The 27,695-nt window shown below is 42.6% G+C and overlaps 1 protein-coding gene across 1 annotated transcript in view; it reads left to right on the plus strand.

Moving 5' to 3' along the window:
- Positions 1–296: 296 nt before the first annotated feature.
- LOC143284442 (store-operated calcium entry regulator STIMATE-like) overlaps positions 297–27,695 on the plus strand; it is a 46,038-nt gene continuing 18,639 nt past the window's right edge. Inside the window, exons 1-4 of the mRNA XM_076591077.1 lie at positions 297–630; positions 8,271–8,319; positions 14,720–14,815; positions 23,949–24,070. Of these exons, the coding sequence (XP_076447192.1) occupies positions 375–630; positions 8,271–8,319; positions 14,720–14,815; positions 23,949–24,070 (523 nt within the window). The 5' untranslated portion in view covers positions 297–374. The remainder of the gene's footprint in view (positions 631–8,270; positions 8,320–14,719; positions 14,816–23,948; positions 24,071–27,695) is intronic.

The raw sequence follows: 27,695 nt of genomic DNA on the forward strand, positions 1-27,695 counted from the left end.
CGGGGGGGGGGTGGGGGGTTGATGGTCTTAACCATGCAGGGTAGACAGTTTTCCCTAGGTCTTCTTAGACTATTTTTTTTCTACTAGGTACATGCGTCCTCCTAGTTCTGTCGCGTCTATATCGCCAGAAGTGGCGTCTGCGACGTACACTACCAGATCCAGAACCAGATCCAGATCCAGATGTGGCCCGTTTCGTAACCAGAAAGAAAATTTTGTTTCTTTTACGGTAATAAGCCAAAATGATGCTTACCAAGCCTGCAGTTTTCACCAAGACAGAGAAGTGATTCAAGATGGCTCCAATGTGGAGGTGATGAGAAAACCAAATACAATTGTTTACATGACAAGCTTGATATGGAGGTATAAAACTTAATTGTATGACAGACACCATGGTCGTTCATTTTTTATCAATGACTGATATGGCACTGACCCTCGACCAGAAGACTGTGGCTGGTGGAAGCGACGATGTTCTCGAAGTTCGTCGCGTCACAAACTACGATACGAATTCGTCTGCTTCAGCTGTGGAGTCGGGGGCTATGAAAGAGCCCCACTGTTCCTCCGGTGATCTGCTGGGTGCATTCGGTCTCTTTGTTCAGGGATTGCTGGCATTTCTCGCTTTTACTTGTCTGATTGGTAAGTACACTGATATATGTAATGATATATACATTACAATCCAAAAGATGCTTTAAAAAAGTCGAAAATCAGATCTAGTAAGAGCACGATGCCCAAAACATATTTTACAGTTGCAATATCCGTTTCAGAAAAAATAGAAGTCTTACTGCTGACACACTGTGTTTGGAGGCCTGATTAATCATGACCAGAGACACCATTATTCTATTACGTCTCACATAATAATAATGATAATAATAATAAAATGCAGGCTCCCATGTCAATAAAATACAAATTTAAGACTCAGTGACGTATGTACAAAGTCAACACAATCTCACCTGACACTGGCTAAAATATACATATTTAAGACTAAGTAAGTGACATAAAAATATGTTAATCAACACAGGCACCATCACAGTCTCAAATCGCATAGGCACAAATCACAGCAAAACAAGGCACATCACATTCACCATAGTCAAAAATAAACACCAAGGAACCAGCATGTAAACACATACATAAAATACAACATGTTCAGTGTTTGATGTATCATTCATTTTTTCTAAGTTTTATAAGAAAAAAAATCCCTTTAGATTTATTGTCCAATAACTCTGAGAATATAACTTTGTGTTGTATGTTGATATCAGTGTGTTTCATTGATTTCATCAGTTCATGAGATGCATGACATAATATTTTTTCATTTCAACAAATTTATGTTTAATAATAAATGTTTGACATATATTTACCAGAGTTGTATATTTGTAACGATATATCCCATGTTTTCTAAAATTCCTTAATTGCATGCATGGAAACAGTGTATTGAATAAATATATATATATATATATAATCAATGCACTGTTTATATATAATTTATATATATATATATATATATATATATATATATATAAAATCAGTACACTGTTTATATATATATATAATTATATATATATATATATATATATATATATATAATCAATGCACTGTTTTTTGTTGTTGTTTTTTGTTGTTGTTTTTTGTTGTTTTTTTTGTTTTTTTGTCATTCGTCAAGTGTACTAGATATTTTGCAGGGAAATCAAATTGTGTTGTCAGTCAGGTTTTTGTGCCCACCATAAAGCACTTTGAGTCACAGTGTCAAAAGCATTATTGATAGAATAGATTAGAGTAGAATATGTCTTTATTACCAAGTGTACCGGGGTCACAAGGAATATTGGGGGGAGGGGGGGGGGGATAGTACATAACAAGGTACGAACATAAATCGAAAATCATACACAAACACAGATCTATACTGTAGAAATTAGGATATATACAAGTGCATATCAATATAAAAACTTGTGCATACTCACACATGCACTCACTACACGTACACATGCACACACACTTTCTCTCTCTCTCCCTCAGACACACACACACACACACACACACACACACACACACAAACACAAACACATACGTTTGAACAGAAGCCGCATATTACATGTGGATGGGGCTGATGACTAGATCTTCAGGTAGATGGTTGCCGATTACACAATTCTATTTATCACACTGGATTTGTTCGAGAGACAGGGCATTGATTGCTTTGCGGAAAAAGCTATCAGTGAAGTGATTGGTTTTCATCCTAATACTTCTGTACCATCAACCAGAGGGGAGCATCTTGAAAATCCCAAAAGCTGGATGTGATTCATCTTGGTTGACTGATTTTGCTTTTTTGAGTAGCTGCTTATGTCTTCTAGAGAAGGTAGACCAGCCCTGGTAATCTTGGTGGCAGTTTTTACAATTCCGTTAACCCTTTCACTGCAAGGAAAATAAGATTTCTGTGCTCTTTGTTATTGGAAAAAGACCCATAAAAGTATATATTTTCTGAAACGTAAATGAATAAAGAATACAAACACGTGATGTTTTCCCATTTTATATACTTTCAGTGACATGCTGTTTGATTTTAAATCAGTGTTTTGTTTTTTGTCACATTTTCAACTTGTTCATTAAAAACATTAGTCAGGTAATTTGCACTAAAATATGGTAATTTCTGGAGAAATGGATATCAGCACACACAAAGTCATACTAGAACAACCACAATTTTTTTTTTTTTTTTTTTTTTTTTTTTTAAGAGACAGATACACAATGCATTGTGACCTCTCCAAGTGATAATATGGATGTGAGGCCACGCCCCCTTGGTCTCCACCCCCCTCACACGGTCACTAACTCACTTTGTCCAGTTCTCATCAGACTGTGTTGGCTGAATGCAAAGAAAATCGCTCACACTGTGTCCTGCTAATAATTTGGTCACTTTGTGTCATCTGCTACATCTGTACAGCCGGCATCACTTACTGATAGTCGTATATTGGCCTCTCTCTTGATTGCTCGCTTTATTTTCTATCAAATTGTCCTATAAATGTTCATCACTGTCTTCTTCGAATTTAGGCTTCAATTCTTTCTGATCATCAGCAAGAAAGCAGTCTTGGTTGATTTTGTTCACCATGATCACATACCTTGAGCACAGCGTCAGTCCAACATTTTGTTGAGCGAGCGAGGAGAGGAATCAGGCAAACACTGTGGCCAGTAACCCAGCCAAAACGTTCAAATGAACGACTGCCTCATGATTTAGATGTTGTTTCTAGCTTTGAATAGAATCTAGAAAGATTCCCCAACCTAAAGCAACCAGTATTTTTGTCAACAAACTGAATGCAAACCAGGGAAAAGTCAGAATATTTCGATGACGAGTTATCTTGTCATTGTGGCAGCGAAGCGTACATGCCTGCACTGACGAGTTATCTCGTCATATAGGCAGCCTAGGGGTTAAGGGCTGCAACTTCTGTCTTGGAAATGTTTCTGTACCAAACAGTAATAGCGAAGGTTAGCACACTTTCAGTGACTGCTTGGTAGAAATCAGCCATGATTTCTTTTTTAATTCCAAACTTTTTGAGGCGGGGAAGAAAGTATAGGCACTGTTGTGCTTTCTTAACAATTTTGTCCATATTTTTCTCCCATTTCAGATCATGGAAATGATCAGCCTGAGAAATTTAAATTCGCTGATGATCTCTACTTGCTTGTCTTTAATGACAAGTGGTAAGGGGTCAGATCTGCTCTTCCTGAAACCTAAAATTAATTCTTTGGTTTTTGATACGTGGAGTTAAGTTGTTTTGATCACACCAGCTGACAAGTTCCAGTACTTTTTCCCTATATTTTGAATCATCACTGTTCGTAATCAGCCCTTCTAGAGTAGTATCGTCGGCAAACTTGACCATGGTGTCACATTCATTTTAAGTTGCACAGTCATGTGTGAACATTGAGAACAACAATGGGGATAGAACACATCCCTGTGGGGCACCTATGTTGAGAATGCATGTGGAGAAGGTGAGGTCACCAACTTTAACAACTCGCGGTCTGCATCTTAGAAAATTTAGGATCCAAGCACAAATTGATTCAGGCACCGAGAGGTCTTTCAGTTTAAAATATAGTTTTGATGGCACTATTGTGTTGAACACAGAGCTGTAGTTTATGAAAAGGATCCTGGCATAGCTGTTAGGATTTTCGAGATGTCTGAGGACATGGTAGAGATGGAGGAATGCAGGTTTTTTGGAATTGTAGAATCAAGCGTTGAAATGTTTTCATGATGACTGATGTTAAGGCTACAGGATGATAATCATTAAGACAAGGCTGTGCTTCTTTCGGAACAGGAATGATTTTTGATTTCTTAAAGCAGTGTGGCCCATTATACATGTTTCCACACTATCCATACACAACATGGACATACTTACAAGTATGAACATACAGATGATTTATATTATTAAACAACCAGTTTAAACGGTATTTAACAAGTTTTTTTTTATTAGTTTTTGCTTGTAATTCCTACATTGTGTACCAGCACTGACTTTTGTATTTTGCATGCAATGTGATTCTGAACATGATTAATTAGGTGTTTTTGAGTGGATGTGGTTTGGTTGTAAATCTTTATACATATTACATGTCTTCAGTGTCATTATGTAGATCTGGTCATAATGTCATTAATAATGAATAGGTCATGTTTTTTGGTGTACAATATATGACGGTCACAATGGCCTGAATAGTGAATAGGTCATGTTTAGTTGGTGACAATATTATATGTGAGGTTCACAATTGTCTGATTAGTGAATAGGTCATGTTTTGTTGTTATATAACATGTGATGGTCACAATAGCCTGAATTTTTCTTTGTGTACAATATCACTTGAATATGTGATGGTCACAACGTCCTGAATACAGAATACTGAATAGGTCATGTTTAGTTGTTATACAATATTGAATATATGATGGTCACAATGGCTCAAATAGTGAATAGGTCATATTTTGCTGTTGTATAATATAGTATGGTCACAATGGCTCAAATAGTGAATAGGTCATGTTTAGTTGTTATACAATGTATGATGGTCACAATCGCTTAAATAGTGAATAGGTCATGTTTTGCTGTTGTATGATATAGTATGGTCACAATGGCTCAAATAGTGAATAGGTCATGTTTAGTTGTTATACAATGTATGATGGTCACAATGGCTCAAATAGTGAACAGGTCATGTTTAGTTGTACACTATGTGATGGTCACCATGGCCTGAATAGTGAATAGGTCATGTTTAGTTGGTGACAATATGTGATGGCCTCATTGGCCTGAATAGTGAATAGGTCATGTTTAGTTGGTGACAGTATGTGTTGGCCTCATTGGCCTGAATAGTGAATAGGTCATGTTTAGTTGGTGACACTGACAGTATGTGATGGTCACAATGGCTCAGACAGTGAATAGGTCATGTTTAGTTGTACATAATGTGATGGTCACAATAGCTCAAATAGTGAATAGGTCATGTTTAGGTGGTGAAATATGTGATGGTCACAATAGCTCAAATAGTGAATAGGTCATGTTTAGGTGGTGAAATATGTGATGGTCACAATAGCTCAAATAGCGAATAGGTCATGTTTAGTTGGTGACAATATGTGATGGTCACAATGGCTCAAATAGCGAATAGGTCATGTTTAGTTGGTGAAATATGTGATGGTCACAATAGCTCAAATAGTGAATAGGTCATGTTTAGGTGGTGAAATATGAGATGGTCACAATAGCTCAAATAGCGAGTAGGTCATGTTTAGTTGGTGACAATACGTGATGGTCACAATGGCTGAAATAGCGAATAGGTCATGTTTAGTTGGTGAAATATGTGATGGTCACAATAGCTCAAATAGTGAATAGGTCATGTTTAGTTGGTGACAATACGTGATGGTCACAATAGCTCAAATAGTGAATAGGTCATGTTTAGGTGGTGAAATATGTGATGGTCACAATGGCTCAAATAGTGAATAGGTCATGTTTAGTTGGTGACAATATGTGATGGTCACAATGGCTCAAATAGTGAATAGGGCATGTTTAGTTGTTGTATAATATATGACGGTCACAATGTCCTGAATAGTGAACAGGTCATTATGTAGATCTAGTGATAATATGTGATGGCCTCAGTGGCCTGAATAGTGAATAGGTCCTGTTTAGTTGGTGACAGTATGTGATGGTCACAATAGCCTGAATAGTGAATAGGTCATGTTTAGTTGTTGTACATAATGTGACGGTCACAATGGCTCAAATAGTGAAAAGGTCTCTTTTTTTGTTGTTGAAAAGGTCAACTTTTTGGTGTACAATATATGATGGTCACTGTGGCCTGAATAATGTATAGGTCATGTTTTGTTGTAGAATACGTGATGGTCACAATGGCCTGAATAGTGAATAGGTCATGTTTTGTTGTTGTACATAATGTGATGGTCATATTGGCCTGAATGGTGAATAGGTCATGTTTAGGTGGTGACACTATGTGATGGTCACAATGGCCTGAATAGTGAATAGGTCATGTTTAGTTGGTGACAATACGTGATGGTCACAATGGCTCAAATAGTGAACAGGTCATGTTTAGTTGGTGACAATATGTGATGGTCACAATGGCTAAAAAAGTGAATAGGTCATGGTTTTTGGTGTGCAATATATGATGGTCACAACGGCCTGAATAATGAATAGGTCATGTTTAGTTGTTGTGCAGTATGTGATGGTAACAGTGTCCTGAATAGTGAATAGGTCATGTTTAGTTGGTGACAATATATGATGGTCACAACTGCCTGAATAGTGAATAGGTCATGTTTAGTTGGTGACAATATATGATGGTCACAACTGCCTGAATAGTGAATAGGTCATGTTTAGTTGGTGACAATATGTGATGGTCACAACAGCCAGAATAGTGAATAGGTCATGTTTAGGTGGTGACAATATATGATGGTCACAACTGCCAGAATAGTGAATAGGTCATGTTTAGGTGGTGACAATATGTGATGGTCACAACAGCCAGAATAGTGAATAGGTCATGTTGAGGTGGTTACAATATGTGATGGTCACAATGGCCAGAATAGTGAATAGGTCATGTTGAGGTGGTGATAATATGTGATGGTCACAATGGCTCAAATAGTGAATAGGTCATGTTCAGTTGGTGACAATATACGATGGTCACATTGGCTCAAATAGTGAATAGGTCATGTTTAGTTGGTGACAATATGTGATGGTCACAATGGCCTAAATTGTGAATAGGTCATGTTTTGTTGGTGACAATATATCATGGGCACAGTGGCCTGAATAGTGGATAGGTCATGTTTAGTTGGTGACAATATGTGATGGTCACAGTGGCCTGAATAATTCATGTTTTGTTAATGGTCTGACTAAGTCATGTTTTGTTGGTGGAATGGTCTGAATAAGTAAGCCAAGTTTTGTTGGTGGAATGGTCTGAACAACTAAGTCCTGATTTGTTGGTGGAATGGTCTGAACAACTAAGTCCTGATTTGTTGGTGGAATGGTCTGAACAACTAAGTCCTGATTTGTTGGTGGAATGGTCTGAACAACTAAGTCCTGATTTGTTGGTGGAATGGTCTGAACAACTAAGTCCTGATTTGTTGGTGGAATGGTCTGAACAACTAAGTCCTGATTTGTTGGTGGAATGGTCTGAACAACTAAGTCCTGATTTGTTGGTGGAATGGTTTGAATAACTAAGCCAAGTTTTGTTGGTGGAATGGTCTGAACAACTAAGTCCTGATTTGTTGGTGGAATGGTTTGAATAACTAAGCCAAGTTTTGTTGGTGGAATGGTCTGAACAACTAAGTCCTGATTTGTTGGTGGAATGGTCTGAACAACTAAGTCCTGATTTGTTGGTGGAATGGTTTGAATAACTAAGCCAAGTTTTGTTGGTGTAGTTCAAGGAAAATCGTGACATTTAAAAAATAAATGATATAAAATGTTCTGACGCTAAAGGAATTTTTTTAAACTTTACTTTCATTTGAAAAAGAAACAAAATCTCACCAACAGTGTGGATTGGGCAGTAAGCTGCATACATGCTGCCTTGAAATCATTTCAGCAGTGCATATAAATCCAGATTTCCATACAAAAGCAGATGATTGGGTAATGACAGCAGATGATTGGATGCATCATCAAAAAATTGTTCGAACGAGGTGCCAGTTTAATTGAAAACAATTTTTGTTATTTTCAAGAGTGACTGGTCCAGTGTCCAATGTCGGATGCTCAGATAAATCCCCACTTTGTGTGAAAATGTGCAGATATTTGATAATTGTTCAAAATGATATGTTTTCTGTGCGCTTTGAGTGTGAAAATGTAATCTTGTTTCAGTGAAACGTTACTGCGAGCCAAAACACTCCAGACGTCCTTGGAAAATATGGTAGGTAACAAAGGAAAAGAGAACTGTTTATGAGGATAAATAAATCATTTCCAGTTATAATTTAAACATTGTTTTAATCCCACTCTCTGCTTTAAGAGAAATAAAGACGGAGAGAGAGAGGTGACTTCAAACAATGAGTGAAAATTGAAAGCATGCTTGTTTTTTTAAACTTGCTTTCTAACATTCAGAATTGACATGTTTCCTTGCTAGCACAAACTTTAGTGTTGTTGTTCTGTTACTAAAAGTTTGTTTTCACTCCATATGTTCTGAAGTTAACTTTCATAATCCTAGTCTTAGTCTTCCTAGTATGAAAATAGTAACAAAGCAAACTGAGCTTTTACACTAGCTCCTCCATAACAGGTATGGAAAAGTGCTGTAAAGAAACCAATACAAAATATATTGGGAAAATTTAAAGACCCTGCTCACAGAGGGCTTGCAACACCATCAGGAGAAAAGTAAGTACAGCATTAGACACTGCTTAAGAACCATTCCCATACATGAACAACAAATCTTAAGGTATATGTTTAGTTTCTCCAACATCTACTCATTGACACTATACTTACCTATGAGTATGAGAAAGACTAGAGCCGTAGAGGCATACAACTTTCATTCTGAGTTTCTTGAACATCTACTTATTGACACTGTACTTAGCTGTGTGAGAAAGACTAGAGGCATATAACTTCCATTCTGATTTTCTCCAACATCTGCTCATTGACACTGTACTTAGCTGTGTGAGAAAGACTAGAGGCATACAACTTTCATTCTGAGTTTCTCAAACGTCTGCTCATTGAGACTGTACTTAGCTGTGTGAGAAAGACTAGAGGCATACAACTTTCATTCTGAGTTTCTCCAACGTCTGCTCATTGATACTGTACTTAGCTGTGTGAGAAAGACTAGAGGTATAGAGCCACTTTCATTCTGACTTGCTAGAGGAAGTCTGGAGACAAGTTCTTTAGGTGAAATGCAGATTAACATATCTAATTTGTTATATATATACATATATATATATATATATATATATATATATATATAACAAATTAGATATTTTCACCTAAAGAACTTGTCTCCAGACTTCCTATATATATATATATATATATATATATATATATATGTATGTATGTGTATATATATATATATATATTTTTTTTTTTCTTTCTCTCTCTCTCTCTCTCTCTCTCTCTCTCTCTCTCTCTCTCTCTCTCTCTCTCTCTCTCTTTTTTTTTTTTGTTGTTGTTGGAGTATCAGGTAATGAGATTCATTTCATGCCTGGATGTTTGCTTAGACATTTGATATGTGCCTAGAAACCTAGAAAGTCTTGTTAACCTGTACCATGCCAATGAGATGTCAACTGACGTCATAGTGTGCTTCCCCAGTGCCTGATAGACATCCATTGATGTCCTTTATCTGTTTGGATTTTTTCTTCATTGTTGTTTGGTTTATTGAACATGAATAAACTCTGAATGGTTAGTGTGATCTGTCTAGATCATAAAAATACTTTCTAAATGAGCATTTGTCATGGAAAACTGTCTTTTCGATAATAGTTTGCCCTCTGGACCATGTGGAATGTGCATGGAATGATTGACAAGAAGGTAGCATTGTGTGGCAGGTTCTTTGACATTCTCTGGCACTGAAGGGGTTAATGATTGGCATGAAAGTGGTATTGTGTGGCAGGTCCTTTGACATTCTCTGGCACTGAAGGGGTTAATGATGGACATGAAAGTGGTATTGTGTGGCAGGTTCTTTGAGATTCTCTGGCACTGAAGGGGTTAATGATTGACCTGAAAGTAGCATTGTGTGGCAGGTTCTTTGAGATTCTCTGGCAATGGAGTCTCCTGTCGGACCGACGGATGAGTAGGCAGGCAGGCTTATTTGTCGGTGTGTGTCCTTATATGTTGCAAGGGAAAATGTCTCCAGAAGTTGTGCCCTGCTTCCTTTGCTCACGCTTCTCCTTAATGGCCAGCGTTCTCTTGTTTTCAAATGTCTTTATACCACTAGAGCACAGCGTTCTCCAGTGAGAGCGGTCAAGGGCATCAGTTTCCCAGGAAGCAATGTCAATGTCACAGGCTTTGAGGTTTGTCTTCAAGGTGTCCTTGAAGCGCTTGCAGGGTCTTCCAAGTTCGCGGTGGCCTTCCTTCAGCTGGCCATATAGTAGCATCTTTGGGATCATGCTGTCTGTCATGCGGACAAAGTGCCCTGTCTAGCGTAGCTGGCACTGGATCAGCAGGCTTTCAATGCTGGGCAGGCCGCTCCTCTCTAGGACATGGAGGTTGGAGACCCTGTCTTGCCACTTTATGCCGAGGATCTTTTGCAGGCATCTCTGGTGAAACTGCTCAAGTTGTTGAATGTGACAGATACATCATCCATGTTTCACAGCAGAACAACAAGGTGGTCAGCACAACAGCTCTGTAGGTTTTGATTTTGGTGCTGAGCCAGATGCCTTTGTTGTTTCACAGCCTGTTGTTGTGTCTGCCAAAGGTGGAGCTGGCCTTGGTGATGTGCAGTGTGACTTCTGCATCAAGGGCTCCGTTGCTGCATAGGGTGCTGCCCAGGTAGCAAAACTTGTCGACTGACTTGATCTCTGTGTCATCGATCTTGATCGCAGGTGGGGAGGAGGCACTGGCATTCTGTGAGCTAGCTGGTTGGTACATGGACTCGGTCTTGTTGAGGCTGATGGTGAGTCCAAAGCACCTGCAGGAGGTTGAGAACCTGTCCATAATGAACTGCATGTCCTCATGGGTGTGTGCAGCAAGCACGCAGTCATTAGCGAAGAGGAACTCTCTCATCAGTGCCTCAAACACCTTGGACTTGGTGTGGAGTCGCTGCAAGTTGAAAAGTTTGCCATCTGTGCGAAACTGATTGTAGATGCCCCGGTCACAGTCTTGGAAGGCATCAGTCAGCATAGCAGAGAAGAGAATGGAAAACAGTGTGGGTGCCATGATGCGGCCCAGCTTCACTCCATTTACCACAGGGAACAGATCCAACATGTATTTTCCTGTACTCTTGCCTGCATGCCATCGTGGAATGATGCAATCAGCTGTATTAGGGTCTCTGGGCAGCCGAACTTTAGGGGGATCTTCCACAGACCACGGCAGTTCACCGTGTCAAAGGCCTCAGTCAGGTCTACAAAGACCATGTGGAGCTCCTTGTTCTATGACACTTCTTTTGCATCTGGCATACGGCAAACACCATGTCACATGTTTCCCTGCCTGAGTGGAAGCCACACTGTGCTTCAGGTATGTCTGTGTTGGAGACATGGTCAAGCAGTCTGTTTAGTGTGATGTGGGTGAAGATCTTGCTGGTGATGCAGAGGAGAGAGATTCCGCAGTGGTTATCACAGGATGTTTTGTCTCCCTTCCGTTTGTAAATGTGGACAATTGAAGCATCCTTGAAATCCTGGGGGCGGTCAGCTTGTCTGTCAGGACCTCGCCTCCATACCTGTAGATGTCAACCTGGATTCCATCCGCTCCTGGTGCTTTTCCTGACATTGTCAGCTTCAGGGCCTTCTGGGTCTCGGCATTGGTGGGAGGGGCAGCTAGCGATTCATTGACTGGTAGCTGTGGGAGGGCTGCAATTACCTCATCACATACGGACGAGTCCCTGTTCAGGAGGGTGTTGAAGTGCTCTGCCCAGCGGGCAAGGATGTCTTTCTTGTCTGTCAGGAGGGTGGTCTGGTCCAAGGCTTGGACATGGGCTGATCCTGTGACTCTTGGCCCATACACAGCTTGGAGACCATCATGGAAGGACTTCATATCGTGAGCATCAGCAGCGGACTGAAGCTCTTTGGACTTTCTCTCCCACCAGGTGTTCATCATCTCACACAGCCTCTTCTGTACAAGTTGCTTGCTTTGCAAGAACTGGTTCTTCTTCCTCTGGCAGCCTTTATCGGAAATGTGATCCTGATGCCATATATGCAGTGTATTCAAAAGCTTGAAAATTCCAGAGTCTTTCTCGTCAGACCAGTCTTTGTGGTTTCTCTATACAAAGCTGAGTGTGTCAGCTGCTGCTGTGTACACAGCATCTCTAAAGGTGCTCCATACCTCTTCTACATCAGTCGATGCAGGAATTTCTTGGAGAGCTGCTTCGATTACCTGCTGCAGCATGTCCTTGGTGATAGGGAGGCGGTGGATGTTCAGCTTCCTAGGGGGTTTCTGCCTGGCTGGTTGGAGCTTGCATGCAAGTCTGATGTTCATCTTGCTGCATACCAGACGATGGTCCAACCAACAGTAGAGGGTGTTGGTGATGGTCAGTCCATGCTGCACACAGAGCGAGAGCAAAAGCAGTCCGTTGGAGTTGCACTTGCCAGTGCCGTGCTGCCCCAGGACTTTTGGCCATGAGAAGTCCACGCCGACGTGGGCATTGAAATCCCCAAGGATGATCAGCCTGTCCTTTCTGTCTACCGCTGAAATGGTGCAGCTGAGCTCCTCATAGAAAGCTGCTTTGATGTCATCAGGGTTGGTCATCATCGGGGCATAGCAGCTGATGACTGTGGAGAAGTGATCCTCGGACAGCTTCAGATGCAGGGTCATCAGCCTATCGTTTAACCCACGTGGAAGGCTGTCAAGCTGTCGTGCAAGTTTGGTTCATCTGGCATCTGGCATCAATGCTGCCATGTCCACCTGGTAGTGATTAAGCATTCTAGCAATGAGCGCTGTGTGCCTTTCTGGTCTGTTGTCTCTGTCTAAAAGGGTGCGAACATTCCAGGCACCCAGAGTCAGGGCATGACAGATCTCCCTTCTCACTCTTCTCGACTTATCAGCCGCCTTTGACACGATAGACCATTCAATCCTTCTTTCCCGTCTTCATTTTACATTTGGTATCAACGGCACTGTTCTAAACTGGTTCAAATCTTATCTCACTGATTGATTCCAGTCTGTCATTGTTGATAATTTCCAGTCTGAACCCGTTAAAATTGAACATGGAGTCCCACAGGGATCTGTTTTAGGCCCAGTCCTCTTCACACTGTACACTGCTCCTCTCACTGAAATTATCAACCGCCATAATGTCAGTCATCATTCTTATGCTGATGACACTCAACTCCAGAAGAGTGATACCCCCCAAAAACTGTTGTCGCTCTTACAAGAAACATCCAACTGCTTCCTGGACATTCAAAATTGGATGACTCTAAATAAGTTACAGTTGAACGTGGACAAAACTGAAGCAATGATCATAGGAACTAAACAAAAACTCTCTTCCATTACAACTAATACAATCAGACTTGGCAGTACATCCATCCCTCTGTTCAGTTTAGTCAGGAACCTCAGTGTTGTCCTTGACAACACACTGTCCATGCAAAAATTTATCAGTCAGACATGTTAATCCTGCTACTGTCAATTGCGGCACATCAGTTCCATCCGGAAATATCTGTCCATTGATGCAACATCTAGACTTGTCGTTTCTCTCATCCTCTCTTGCCTGGACTACTGTAACTCTCTATTGTCAGGTTTGCCTGCTTCATCCATTCAGTCCCGTCAGCGCAAACAAAACTCTGCTGCCCGACTCGTCCTCAGAAAGAAAAGATCTGAGCACATCACTCCTCTTTTGCAACATCTCCACTGGCTCCCTGTCTCACACAGAATAAAGTTCAAGATCAGCACTCTATGTTATAAATGTATTCACAAATCAGCCCCTTCCTATCTCTGTGGCTGCCTTCATCTCTACACTCCATCTAGCTCACTACGATCAGCTTCGGATCCACTCTGCTTACGCATACCCAGATTCAAACTCTTGACTGATAGCCGCCGTTCTTTCTCTGTCTCTGGACTTTGCAATTGGAATGACCTTCCTCTTTCGCTTCGTCAAGTCTCCACACTCAGCTTTTTCAAGTCTGGCCTTAAAACCCACCTCTTCCCAAAATAGCCTCCCTTCCCCTGCATCTTCCTTGTCTTCAGTTTCTCCAGTTTTAGAGTTTTGCATGCGTGTGAATGACTGGTGTGAAAGCGCTTTTGGTTTGTCTATGCACAAGATTCAGCGCTATATAAATACCATTATTATTATTATTACTTTTCTTCTGTTGTTCTGTTATTGACATTCTCTGGCACGAAAGGGGTCAGTGATTGACATGAAAGTGGCATTGAGTGGCAGGTTCTTTGACATTCTCTGGCACTGAAGGGGTTAATGATTGACCTGAAAGTGGCATTCTTTGGCAGGTTCTTTGACATTCTCTGGCACTGAAGGGGTTAATTGGCATGTAAGTGGCATTGCGTGGCAGGTTCTTTGACATTCTCTGGCACTGAAGGTGTTAATTGGCATGTAAGTGGTATTGTGTGCAGGTTCTTTGACATTTTCTGGCACTGAAGGGGTTAATGATTGACCTGAAAGTGGCATTGTGTGGCCGGTTCATTCAAATTCTCTGGCACTGAAGGGGGTTAATGATTGACATGAGAGTGGTATTGTGTGGCAGGTTCTTTGACACATCGAAGCAGGCGCTGGGGGCGGCAGTGATCCACTTTGCCAATGTTTTCCTGGCTGACATGTTTCATGGAGACCCCTGTACCTGGTGAGTGTGTGTCAACATGCAACATTCATAACATTGATAGTGTCCATGTCTGGGAAACATTAATATCATTGATAGTGACCATGACGCTGGGCAACATTGATAACATTGATAGTGACCATGACACTGGGCAACATTTATATCATTGATAATGACCATGACACTGGGCAACATTGATAACATTGATAGTGACTATGACACTGGGCAACATTTATATCATTGATAGTGACCATGACACTGGGCAACATTGATAACATCGATAGTGAACATGACACAAGGCAACATTTATATCATTGATAGTGACCATGACACTGGGCAACATTGATAGTGACCATGACACTGGGCAATATTGATAACATCGATAGTGACCATGACACAAGGCAACATTTATATCATTGATAGTGACCATGACACAGGGCAACATTGATAGTGACCATGACACAGGGCAACATTGATAGTGACCATGACACTGGGCAATATTCATATCATTGATAGTGGCATAACACTAGGCAACATTGATAACATAGTGTCCATAACACAAGGCAACATTGATAGTGACCATGATGCTGGGCAACATTGATAACATTGATAGTGACCATGACCCTGGGCAACATTGATAGTGACCATTGACCGTGACACTGGGCAACATTGATAACATTGATAGTGACCATGACACTGGGCAACATTGATAACATTGATAGTGACCGTGATGCTGGGTAACATTGATAGTGACCATGATACTGGCAACATTGATAGTGACCATGACACTGGGCAAAATTGATAACATTGATAGTGACCATGACACTGGACAACATTGATAGTGACATTGATAGTGACCATGACGCTGGGCGAAATTGATAACATTTTTGTGACCATGACACAAGGCAACATTGATAACATTGATAGTGACCATGACTCTGGGCAACATTGATAGCGGCAATGACACTGGGTGACATTGATAACATTGATAGTGACCATGACGCTGGGCAACATTGATAGCGACCATGACACTGGGTAACATCGATGGTGGTGTGTGTCCATCGAGATCGATGATGATCATCGTTGTCACACAGCTGGGGGATGGGGGAAGGGTGGTGGTGGGGTGGGGGGATACTCATGAATCTATCTTTGAATGCACAGATGGCTGAATAGTCCAATCTGCGCACAAAATGTTCGCTGACAGTTGGGGCAGACAAAGACAGGCATATCATTGTCAGGGAGCTTCTTTGCCCGTGACTTTCTGGCATGCCTCTTCTGAACAGCTGCAGCAGTCCTGTTGGCCTCGCACAACTTGGCACCTTTGTGCACAGCAGCGTGCCATTTGTCACGGTCCACTGCAGATTCCTCCCAGGAGTGGGTTGATATCAAACGCTTTCAGAGAGACTTTCAGACCTGCATGTGATCTCTTCCCTTGTTGCAGCTCGCCATAGAAGAGCCTTTTGGGCAGCCGATGGTCTGGCATGCACGCCACGTGTCCAGCCCAGCAAAGCTGGGACTGCATCAGGATGGTGAAGATGCTGGGAAGGGTGGCTTTTGCAAGCACCACCGTGTCTGGGGTCCTCTCTTGCCACTTGATGTTCAGTAGCTTCCTGAGGCATGTTGTGTGGAAGTGGTTCAGCTTCTTGGCGTGTCGTTGGTACACTGTCCAAGTTTCGCAGGTGTACAGTAGTGTGGGGAGAACTACTGCTCTGTAGACCTTTAGCTTGGTCTCAAGACCAATGCCTCTTCAATTCCAGACATTTGCATAGAGTCTGCCAAAGGTTGCGCTTGCTCTTGCAATCCTGATGTTCACTTCATCTTCGATGGTCGCATTTCGTGACAGTGTGCTGCCAAGGTATATGAACCGCTCCACCGCACTGAGTCTCTGACTGTTGACTGTGATGTTGGGCTCAACGTGGGGTTTCCCTGGGGCTGGCTGATGGAGAACTTCAGTTTTCCTCGTGCTGATGGTAAGGCCTAAGTTACCGCTGGCAGTGGCAAACTTGTCAACGCTGAGTTGCATGTCAGCTTCAGATCCACCGTTGAGGGCACAATCATCAGCAAACAAAAAGTCTCTGGCGATGTCTGTCATGACCTTTTTGTTTTTGCTTGAAGCCTTCTAAGGTTAAACAGCTTGCCATCTGTTCGGTACTTTAGGCCGATTCCAACATCACCATCTCTGAAGGCATCAGTAAGCATTGCAGAGAACATGAGGCTGAACAGTGTTGGAGCCAGGACACAGCCTTGCTTGACACCATTTGTGACAGGAAAAGGAGCAGATGTTTCGCCACTGTCCTGGACTCAAGCCTGCATACCTTCATGGAATTGGCTGACCAAGGAAATAAATTTCCGAGGGCATCCGTACTTGGCCATGATCTTCCACAGTCCCTCTCTACTCACGGTGTCGAAGGCTTTAGTGAGGTCGACATAGGTGGAGAACAGATCAGCATTTTGCTCCTGACATTTCTCTTGCAGCTGCCTTGCAGCAAACACCATGTCGGTGGTTCCGCGCTCTTTCCGGAATCCACATTGGCTTTCAGGCAAATGACCTTGGTCAAGGTGTGCTGTGAGGCGGTTTAGTAGGATCCTGGCAAGTATCTTGCCTGCAGTGGAGAGCAAGGATATGCCCTGATGGTTATCACAGGCTTGCCGGTTCCCCTTTCGCTTGTACAAGTGAATGATAGATGCATCTTTGAAATCCTGGGAGATCGTCTCTTCTTTCCACATGAGTGAGTACAGCTGATAGAGCTTCTCAGTCAGCACAGTACCTCCATCCTTGTAGACCTCTGCTGGTATGGGGTCTGAGCCAGGTGCTTTGCCACTGGATAGCAGACGGATTGCTTTCTGGGTCTGAAGAAGTGTTGGCGGATCGTCCAGTGCTTCGTTGATGGGGACTTGTGGGAGATGGTCTATGGCTTCATCATTTATGGAGGAAGGGCGATTTAAGACACTGTTGAAGTGCTCAGCCCAATGTTTGAGAATTTTCTCCTTCTCGGTGATCAAGGTATTCCCATCTGCACTGAGGAGGGGGGATGATCCTGAGGATGTGGGGCCGTAGACTTCTTTTAAGGCATCATAGAACCTCTTCATATCGTGCCTGTCAGCATATCCCTGGATCTCATCAGCTTTGTCACTCAACCACTTATCCTGCATCTGACTAACTTTTGCTGAACAGTCCTGCGGATGGCATTGTACGCATCCTTTTTTGATGTGGACTTTGGGTTGCTCAGGTAGGCTTGATGCAGACGGCGTTTCTCATCCAGAAGCTGCTTGATTTCATCACAGTTTTCATCAAACCAGTCTTTGTGCTTTCTGGTCATGGGTCCCAGGGTCTCTGAAGCTGTACTACAGATCAGCTCGCACAGGGTCCTCCAGTCAGACTCCACATTCTGGTTGTCCAGAGAGGCAGATTCCAGACGATCTTCCAGCAGCTCCACAAAGGTCTGTTTGATGGTGATGTTTTTCAGCTTAGTGATGTTGAGCCGTTTTGGAGCCTTCTGGCCTTGGGGGCGTCTCTTGGGCTGGATTCGAATATTCAGCTTCGAGACTACAAGGCGATGGTCTGTCCAACACTCGGTGCCGCACATGGTCTTTGTCACACGTACATCTTGCCTATCCCTTTTCCTGACGATGACGTAATCGATGAGATGCCAATGCTTTGAGCGAGGGTGCATCCATGACGTCCTGTTACGGGTAGGGAGGCAGAAAACTGTTGGTTATCAGCAGTTCGTGCTCTGCACAGGTCTGAAGCAAAAGCAATCCATTTGGGTTGCAGTGGCCCATGCCATGCTTTCCAATCACTCCATCCAAGGAGATGTAGTCAGAGCCAACTCTAGCATTGAAGTCCCCAAGAATGATGAGCTTGTCTGCTTTCGGGATAGCAGCAATGACAGAGTGAAGGTCCTCGTAGAACTTTGCCTTCACTTCATCCGGGTTGGTCATGGTTGGGGCGTAGGCACTGACAATTATGAGGCGCTTCTGGCCAGATGCCAGTGGGAGTTTCATGGTCATAAGCCTATCGTTGACTCCCTTTGGGATTGCAGCTAGCTTGCTGACAAGTGCTGTTTTTACTGCAAAACCAACACTAGCCTCACGTCGCTCTTCGCTTCCTCGCCCACTCCAGAAGAAGGATTAACCAGATCCCCGTTCACAGAGCTCGCCTTCGCCTGGAAGCCGAGTCTCACTCAAGGCTGCGATGTCGATGTTGTATCTGGTGAGTTCGGATGCAACTAGTGCCGTTCTCCTTTGGGGTCTGTCCGCATTATCTCTGTCCAGGAGAGTCCTTATGTTCCAAGCACCAATGGTGAGAGGAACGATCCTTGTTTTTTCTTTTCTTTCTCTTTATTTCGACCGCTGATGTAGGGTCCCCGCCAGCCGCGGTATGCTGGACAGGGCGATATGGAGCAGGCAATTTTTAGGGCACCTTTTCTAGCCCCTTCCTCATGCCAGGGAGGTGAGCAGTGCATTCCTAAAGAGGGCTGCTCAGACGCTCAGACGGCTGCCAAGCTCCATCACTGCTCCTGTCGATGAAGAACGACTCTATGGCCTGAGCCGCCTGCGTGCAGGTCTGCGGCTGCAACTGCCAGTGTACCCACACCTGTCGTTTCGTCGCTCGCCTGTCACCACAGGACTTGGGGGTGATGAAATGATGAAGGATGAAAGGTCAATAAGGATGACTGATGACTTGCGCGATGAGTTTGTTTAAAGTGAAGAGGAGTTGTGCAACATCGACCTCACTCTCTCGTCCGGGTCCACCAATTTCCAGTGGCAAGACTAAGTCGAGATGACTGGAGGATGAGCACGGATGCAGTGAATGACCAAGATATCCTTTCGGTGTCTCATCTTGCTCTCTGCACTCCACAGTGCGTTGCTGTAACCGCCTTCCTCTCCGTTGAACCAAGAGGTTTCTTCCGCAGATTCTGCCGGATCCAGACTTCGCATGCATAGGTAGACACACCCCGGGGACCAACTGCATGTGGCATGCACACAGCACAGTGGAGCTAGATGGCCGTTGGTGGCTTTCCTGAGGTGATGCCCTTTTATAGATCTCGTTTTTAATTCCATAAGGGTGTCCAGCCACCTGCCTCGGCAGTCCCAGAAGGGAGCGGTGGGAGTGCCGGTTTAGTCGCCGGCAATCTGACCCTGAACAGGTTGTACTGGATTTCAGGTTACCAGTAGCAGATCTAATGACCTGACCTAACATTGTTAGTGACAATAACAATAGCAACATTGAACATTGATTGTGACAATAACACTGGGCAACATTGAACATTGATAATGACAATAACACTGGGCAATACTGAACATTGATAGTGACAATAACACTGGGGAACACTGAACATTGATAGTGACAATAACATGGGCAACACTGAACATTGATAATGACAATAACACTGGGCAATACTGAACATTGATAGTGACAATAACACTGGGGAACACTGAACATTGATAATGACAATAACACTGGGCAATACTGAACATTGATAGTGACAGTAACACTGGGCAACATTGAACATTGATAATGACAATAACACTGGGCAACATTGAACATTGATAATGACAATAACACTGGGCAATACTGAACATTGATAGTGACAATAACACTGGGCAATACTGAACATTGATAGTGACAATAACACTGGGGAACACTGAACATTGATAGTGACAATAACATGGGCAACAATGAACATTGATAGTGACAATAACACTGGGCAACATTGAACATTGATAGTGACATTAACATTGGGCGACATTGAACATTGATAGTGACAATAACACTGGGCAGCATAGAACATTAATAGTGACAATAACACTTGGCAACATTGAACATGATAGTGACATTAACACTGGGTAACATTGAACATTGATAGTGACAATAACACTGGGCAACATTTATAGTGACATTAACATTGGGCAACATTGAACATTGATAGTGACAATAACTCTGGGTTACATTGAACACTGATAGTGACAATAACACTGGGCAACATTAAACATTGATAGTGACATTAACATTGGGCAACATTGAACATTGATAGTGACAATAACACTGGGCAACATTTATAGTGACATTAACATTGGGCAACATTGAACATTGATAGTGACAATAACTCTGGGTTACATTGAACACTGATAGTGACAATAACACTGGGCAACATTAAACATTGATAGTGACATTAACATTGGGCAACATTGAACATTGATAGTGACAATAACACTGGGCAACATTTATAGTGACAAAAATATTGGGCAACATTGAACATTGATAGTGACAATAACTCTGGGTTACATTGAACACTGATAGTGACAATAACACTGGGCAACATTAAACATTGATAGTGACAATAACTCTGGGTTACATTGAACACTGATAGTGAAAATGACACTGGGTTACACTGAACATTGATAGTGACAATCACAACTTTGATTTAAGAAATAGACAATAACACTGGACAACATTGAACATTGATGGAATTGATGACACTGGGCAACATGAAACATTGATCATGACGACGATACTGGACAACATTGAACAATGATGATGACGGGTACAATACCAGAGTGGTTAAAGTGTTGGACTTTCAATCTGAGGGTCCCAGGTTTGAATCTCGGTAACGGCTCCTGGTGGATAAAGGGTGGAGATTTTTCCAATCTCCCAGGTCAACATCTGTGCAGACCTGCTAGTGCCTGAACCCCCAATGTATGTATAGCAAGCAGAAGATCAAATATGCATGTAAAAGATCCTGTAATCCATGTCAACATTTGGTGGGTTATGGAAACAAGAACATAACCAGCATGCACACCCCCTAAAGCGGTGTATCGCTGCCTACATGGCGGGGTAAAAACAGTCATACACATAAAAGCCCACTCGTGTACATACGAGTGAATGTGGGAGTTGCAGCCCACAAACGCAGAAGAAGAAGAACAATGATAAAAATAAGGATGAGTCCTGCTTTAATAAAAAGTTCCAATAGAAAAGTTCTATGTTGGCCACAATGAATTATGGTGGTTTGTTCTGATGATGATAATGAATTTTAGTCTTATAAGAGTTTTCTGCTGATGTGTACATAAGTGTGTATGTGTTTGTATGTAAGCGTGCTTGAGTTTGTGTGTGTGCGTGCGTGCGCGCATGTGTGTGTGTGTGTGTGTGTGTGTGTGTGTTCGTGTGACTGTATCATAGTGTATGTGTGTTTGTAAGAGGGGTGTTGATGAGAGAGAGTAGACATATAATCTATTCTGAAATATCAAGAGAGAAGGGGAGTGTACTATGTGCAGATTTGTGAATGTCTGTGTTTCTACAATAGTATTCAGTGTGAGAGTGTGTAAACAGATGCATGCACATGCATGTGATCAGTTTGTGTGATTCATTCTGATTGTTTTGTAGGCTTAATTCTTTTTGTTCATGCATATGAACTGTTATATCCACAAATTTCTATGTGTGTGAGTGTGGGTGTGGAGTGTGTGTGTGTTTGTGTGTTACATATTGATGTACACATTATGCAGATGCATGCGACATATCATGACACAAGTTATCTGTTATGTTAACTTCTTTCTTCTCACAACTCAGTGATGGATGTATGTCTTGTCCAGTCAGCTTCACACATTGTTGAGAGCAGTGAAGTGCTGTGACATGTTTTTCTCACAAGTCAGTGATGGCTGTATCTCCTCTTGTCCAGTCAGCTTGACACAAAGTTGATAGCAATGAAGTGCTGTGATGTGTTTTTCTCTCAACTCAGTGATGGATGTATGTCGCTTGACACATAGTTGATAGCAATGAAGTGCTGTGATGTGTTTTTCTCTCAACTCAGTGATGGATGTATGTCTTGTCCAGTCAGCTAGACACATAGTTGATAGCAATGAAGTGCTGTGATGTGTTTTTCTCACAACTCAGTGATGGATGTATGTCTTGTCCAGTCAGCTAGACACAAAGTTGATAGCAATGAAGTGCTGTGATGTGTTTTTCTCTCAACTCAGTGATGGATGTATGTCTTGTCCAGTCAGCTTGACACATAGTTGATAGCAATGAAGTGCTGTGATGTGTTTTTCTCACAACTCAGTGATGGATGTATGTCTTGTCCAGTCAGCTTGACACATAGTTGATAGCAATGAAGTGCTGTGATGTGTTTTTCTCACAACTCAGTGATGGATGTATGTCTTGTCCAGTCAGCTAGACACATAGTTGATAGCAATGAAGTGCTGTGATGTGTTTTTCTCACAACTCAGTGATGGATGTATGTCTTGTCCAGTCAGCTTGACACATAGTTGATAGCAATGAAGTGCTGTGATGTGTTTTTCTCACAACTCAGTGATGGATGTATGTCTTGTCCAGTCAGCTAGACACATAGTTGATAGCAATGAAGTGCTGTGATGTGTTTTTCTCACAACTCAGTGATGGATGTATGTCTTGTCCAGTCAGCTTGACACATAGTTGATAGCAATGAAGTGCTGTGATGTGTTTTTCTCACAAGTCAGTGATGGATGTATGTCTTGTCCAGTCAGCTTGACACATAGTTGATAGCAATGAAGTGCTGTGATGTGTTTTTCTCACAAGTCAGTGATGGCTATATTGATTTTCCAGTCAGCTAGACATGTAGTTGATAGCAATGAAGTTGTGCTGTGTTAGACAGTATGGTTCATAGGTGGAGTTCTGTTGCTGCTGTGATAAAGCTTTTGTTGTTATTAACAAAAAAATAGCAAGCATCTCATCAGCATTTAGCTGACAGAATGGCAGTCATGGTTTGAGTGTTTTGTTAAGTGTTTAATACAGGTGTGGCATTAGTATATTCTTGAGTGTATTGCAGGAATGCATTGTGGTTTTTTTTCTTTTTTGATGTTTTGTTGTTGTTGTTGTTGTATTTTATTACATTTTTTATTACTCTGTACAGCCTTATTGTCCCCGATCGTTTTATTGACTCTATTGTAGCTGTTTCATCAACATTGTTTTTATAGATTATGTTCGTGATTTATTGATTCTGTTGCAGCTGTTTCATTAACATTGCATTTATTGCGTTAACATTTTGTACAGTGACTCAGTTGCTGTTGTTTTATTGACTATATTGCTATTTTCCTGACTCTGTTGCTGCCATTTCATCATCATTTTGGTTAGTTCTGTATTTTATGCATTTTTATCAACAATTTATTGGTTTTTGTAATGCAGGTATTTCATAAGCTTTCTGCTGGATTCCACTGTTGGTCTTCTCATCATCTACCTGGGCTTGAAGCTGACACAGGTGCTAGCACACCGCTATGCTTGCAAGTCACTGTTCTTTGGGGAATATGGTAAGTCTGCAAGTCACCATTCTTTGGGGAATATGTTTGGACATTGACCAGTCAGTTGGTCAGCCATATATTGTTTGGATATTGACCAGTCAACTGGTCAGCCATATATTGTTTGGATGTTGACCAGTCAGTTGATCAGCCATATATTGTTTGGACATTGACCAGTCAGTTGGTCAGCCATATATTGTTTGGATATTGACCAGTCAACTGGTCAGCCATATATTGTTTGGATGTTGACCAGTCAGTTGATCAGCCATATATTGTTTGGACATTGACCAGTCAACTGGTCAGCCATATATTGTCTGGACATTGACCAGTCTTTTGATCAGCTATGTATTGTTTGGACATTGACCAGTCAGTTGGTCAGCCATATATTGTTTGGATATTGACCAGTCAACTGGTCAGCCATATATTGTTTGGACATTGACCAGTCAACTGGTCAGCCATATAGTTTGGACGTTGACCAGTGAATTGGTCAGCCATATATTGTTTGGACATTGACCAGTCAACAGGTCAGCCATATATTGTCTGGACATTGACCAGTCTTTTGATCAGCTATGTATTGTTTGGACATTGACCAGTCAGTTGGTCAGCCATATATTGTTTGGATATTGACCAGTCAACTGGTCAGCCATATATTGTTTGGACGTTGACCAGTCAGTTGATCAGCCATATAGTTTGGACGTTGACCAGTCTTTTGATCAGCTATATATTGTTTGGACATTGACCGGTCAGTTGGTCAGCCATATATTTTTTGGACATTGACCAGTCAACTGGTCAGCCATATATTGTTTGGATATTGACCAGTCAACTGGTCAGCCATATATTGTTTGGACATTGACCAGTCTTTTGATCAGCCATATATTGTTTGGACATTGACCAGTCAACTGGTCAGCCATATATTGTTTGGACATTGACCGGTCAGTTGGTCAGCCATATATTTTTTGGACATTGACCAGTCAACTGGTCAGCCATATATCGTTTGGACATTGACCAGTCAACTGGTCAGCCATATTGTTACGACCCCCCTAGGGAAGAGGTCAAGAGCTGTTTTAAACCTAACACCCACCCCAGTTCAACCAACAACACAAACACAGAATACAGGTATTTCTCTTCCACACAAAATTTATTCTCTTCCGCTCTGTCTATCCCATTCATGCAGCCTTACACACACAGCCTATACTTGCAAACAACAACAACAACAACAACAAAAACAAACGTATACCGTAACTACAAAAAACAACAACAAAAAAACGAACAGAAGTCGCATATAAATCTACCGATTCTCCCAAATGTTCTCAAAAGCGATTTTCCACACACACACACACTCAAGAAAAAAAACAAAAACACCCCAAACCAGGACTGGCACACAGATGTTCGTGTCTTTGGCGGCTTCAGGAAGTTTTCTTCTTAAAAGAAAAAAGAAAAAACAAACATTAACACATGGCTGCAGACGAACGTCAGCGGACACATGGAGCAGAAGTCCGACCAAAGGCACGAAAGGCACAGGTGCCAGAACTCAGCATACATCGCCAGGCAAAGGCCCGGAACCCAGGACACCAGTCATGAGGCAGGAGGAGGCAAAGACCCAGGACACCAGTCATGAGGCAGGAGGAGGCAAAGACCCAGGACACCGGTCATGAGGCAGGAGGAGGCAAAGACCCAGGACACCAGTCATGGGACAGGAGGAGGCAAAGACCCAGGACACCAGTCATGGGACAGGAGGAGGCAAAGACCCAGGACACCAGTCATGAGGCAGGAGGAGGCAAAGACCCAGGACACCAGTCATGGGACAGGAGGAGGCAAAGACCCAGGACACCAGTCATGAGGCAGGAGGAGGCAAAGACCCAGGACACCAGTCATGGGACAGGAGGAGGCAAAGACCCAGGACACCAGTCATGAGGCAGGAGGAGGCAAAGACCCAGGACACCAGTCATGGGACAGGAGGAGGCAAAGACCCAGGACACCAGTCATGGGACAGGAGGGGACGAAGATCTGGGTCACCAGACTACTTCTTCTTCTTCTTCCTCGTTCGCCTCCCATTAGATGAGCAGCCCGGTGTCCTCGATGAAGGCTGCCGTCCATCACAGCTCCTCCAGGTTGCCGTACAGTTTGGCTTCCACTGCTGTCGGAGTTGGCCAGTACTTCCTCCTGGATGCTGCATGCATCCTACAGTCTTGAAGGATGTGGTCGGTTGTCATTGGTCCCTCACCTCAAGGGCACTCTCCACTCTGTCCAATGCCAAATTTTGTGTGCATGTGGTTGAGCAGGCAGTTGTGTCCAGTCCTCAGGCGGAAGATCTTGACCTGTTCCCGTCATTCCAGCAAATGGTATCTGTCTTCTGGGTTATATTTGGGGTGCTGGAGGCACCACTTTATTCCTTGCTGTTTTCTTTCCAGAGAGGTAATTTCCATTCTCTTGTATTGTTATTGTGGTATGACTTGTTGTTTCGTTGCTGAGGGTTCTAGCCAGTTTCCACAGCTTGATGCCATCCTTGTCGAGATTTAGGCTTTCAGTTTCCTTTTGCCAGCTTTTTCTTGCAGCTTGTGCACAGGACAGCTTGTATCTGGCAGTTACTTCCTTCAGCGCTATGTTGTTCTCCAGTGATGGCTGCTTTTCTGCTCGGTCCGTGGCTTCCATAACAGCATCTTCCAGATTCTAGAGTTCCTTCGTCCAGTAGGGCTTGTAGTCTTTGCATGCTCCTATTGGGATGGATTCTACAGCAGCTTTCAAGACGGCCTTTGTGAAGTCTTGAACCATCTTGTTTGATTCCTTCTGCCTGATGTTGATTGGCTTTGTGTATGTATCTGTGAGGGTCTCAAAGAGAGTCCAGTCCGCCTTTCTGTAATTCCAGCAGGGAAAACACTTTGCTTGAGGATCCTGCAAGTTGAGGTTGATAGAGAGTTTTACGGGCTTGTGGTCACTTCCTCCAAGCTGGTTGAGGACTGTTCTTGTGGTCCTGATGAACAGGTTGTTCGTGACGAACGCTGGATCTGGTGTTGATGTGGTCATCCAGCATCTAGAGTAGAAGGTGGGTTCATCATCTTCTTGGTTGATGAGATGAAGATGTGTGTCTATCTCCCAATCCTCAACTTCTTCGCCTGTCCTGTCCGTCTCCTCATAGCCCCATCTCTCTGAGTGACTGTTGAAATCTCCCACCACCACGCAGTTGTTGTCTGGGATGTTCATGTATGTGAGGGAACGATCACGATCTTGAGGGCAATAGACATTGTAGATCCTGATGTTGTGTTCTTTAAAGATTATATCAACCTTTTGGATCTCTGCCTGTTGATTGGTGTTGATTTTGAGTTCTTGTGCGGCGATGGAATTCGGCACCAAGACAAGCACCCCTCCTTTATTTCCTCACAGTCCAACCTGATGGTCTCGTAACCCCTCACTTGAAAGCGGTGGTTTACTGTCAAATGTGTCTTTTGGACACATGCAGTGTCAATATTTTCTTGGTGCATCCTTTCTGCCAGGCCAAGTTTCTTCTTATGCACCCCTTCTGCATTCCACTGGAGAATGTTGAGCATCTTGGCTGGTACTGTTTGCTTGGCCCCAGCAGGAGGATGAGGTCTCCTTCTTCATCGCATGGGCATGTGGAATTTCCTTGTCCAACCACCAG

This window comes from Babylonia areolata, chromosome 8, assembly GCF_041734735.1.
Source record: "Babylonia areolata isolate BAREFJ2019XMU chromosome 8, ASM4173473v1, whole genome shotgun sequence".
NCBI lineage: Eukaryota > Metazoa > Mollusca > Gastropoda > Neogastropoda > Buccinidae > Babylonia > Babylonia areolata.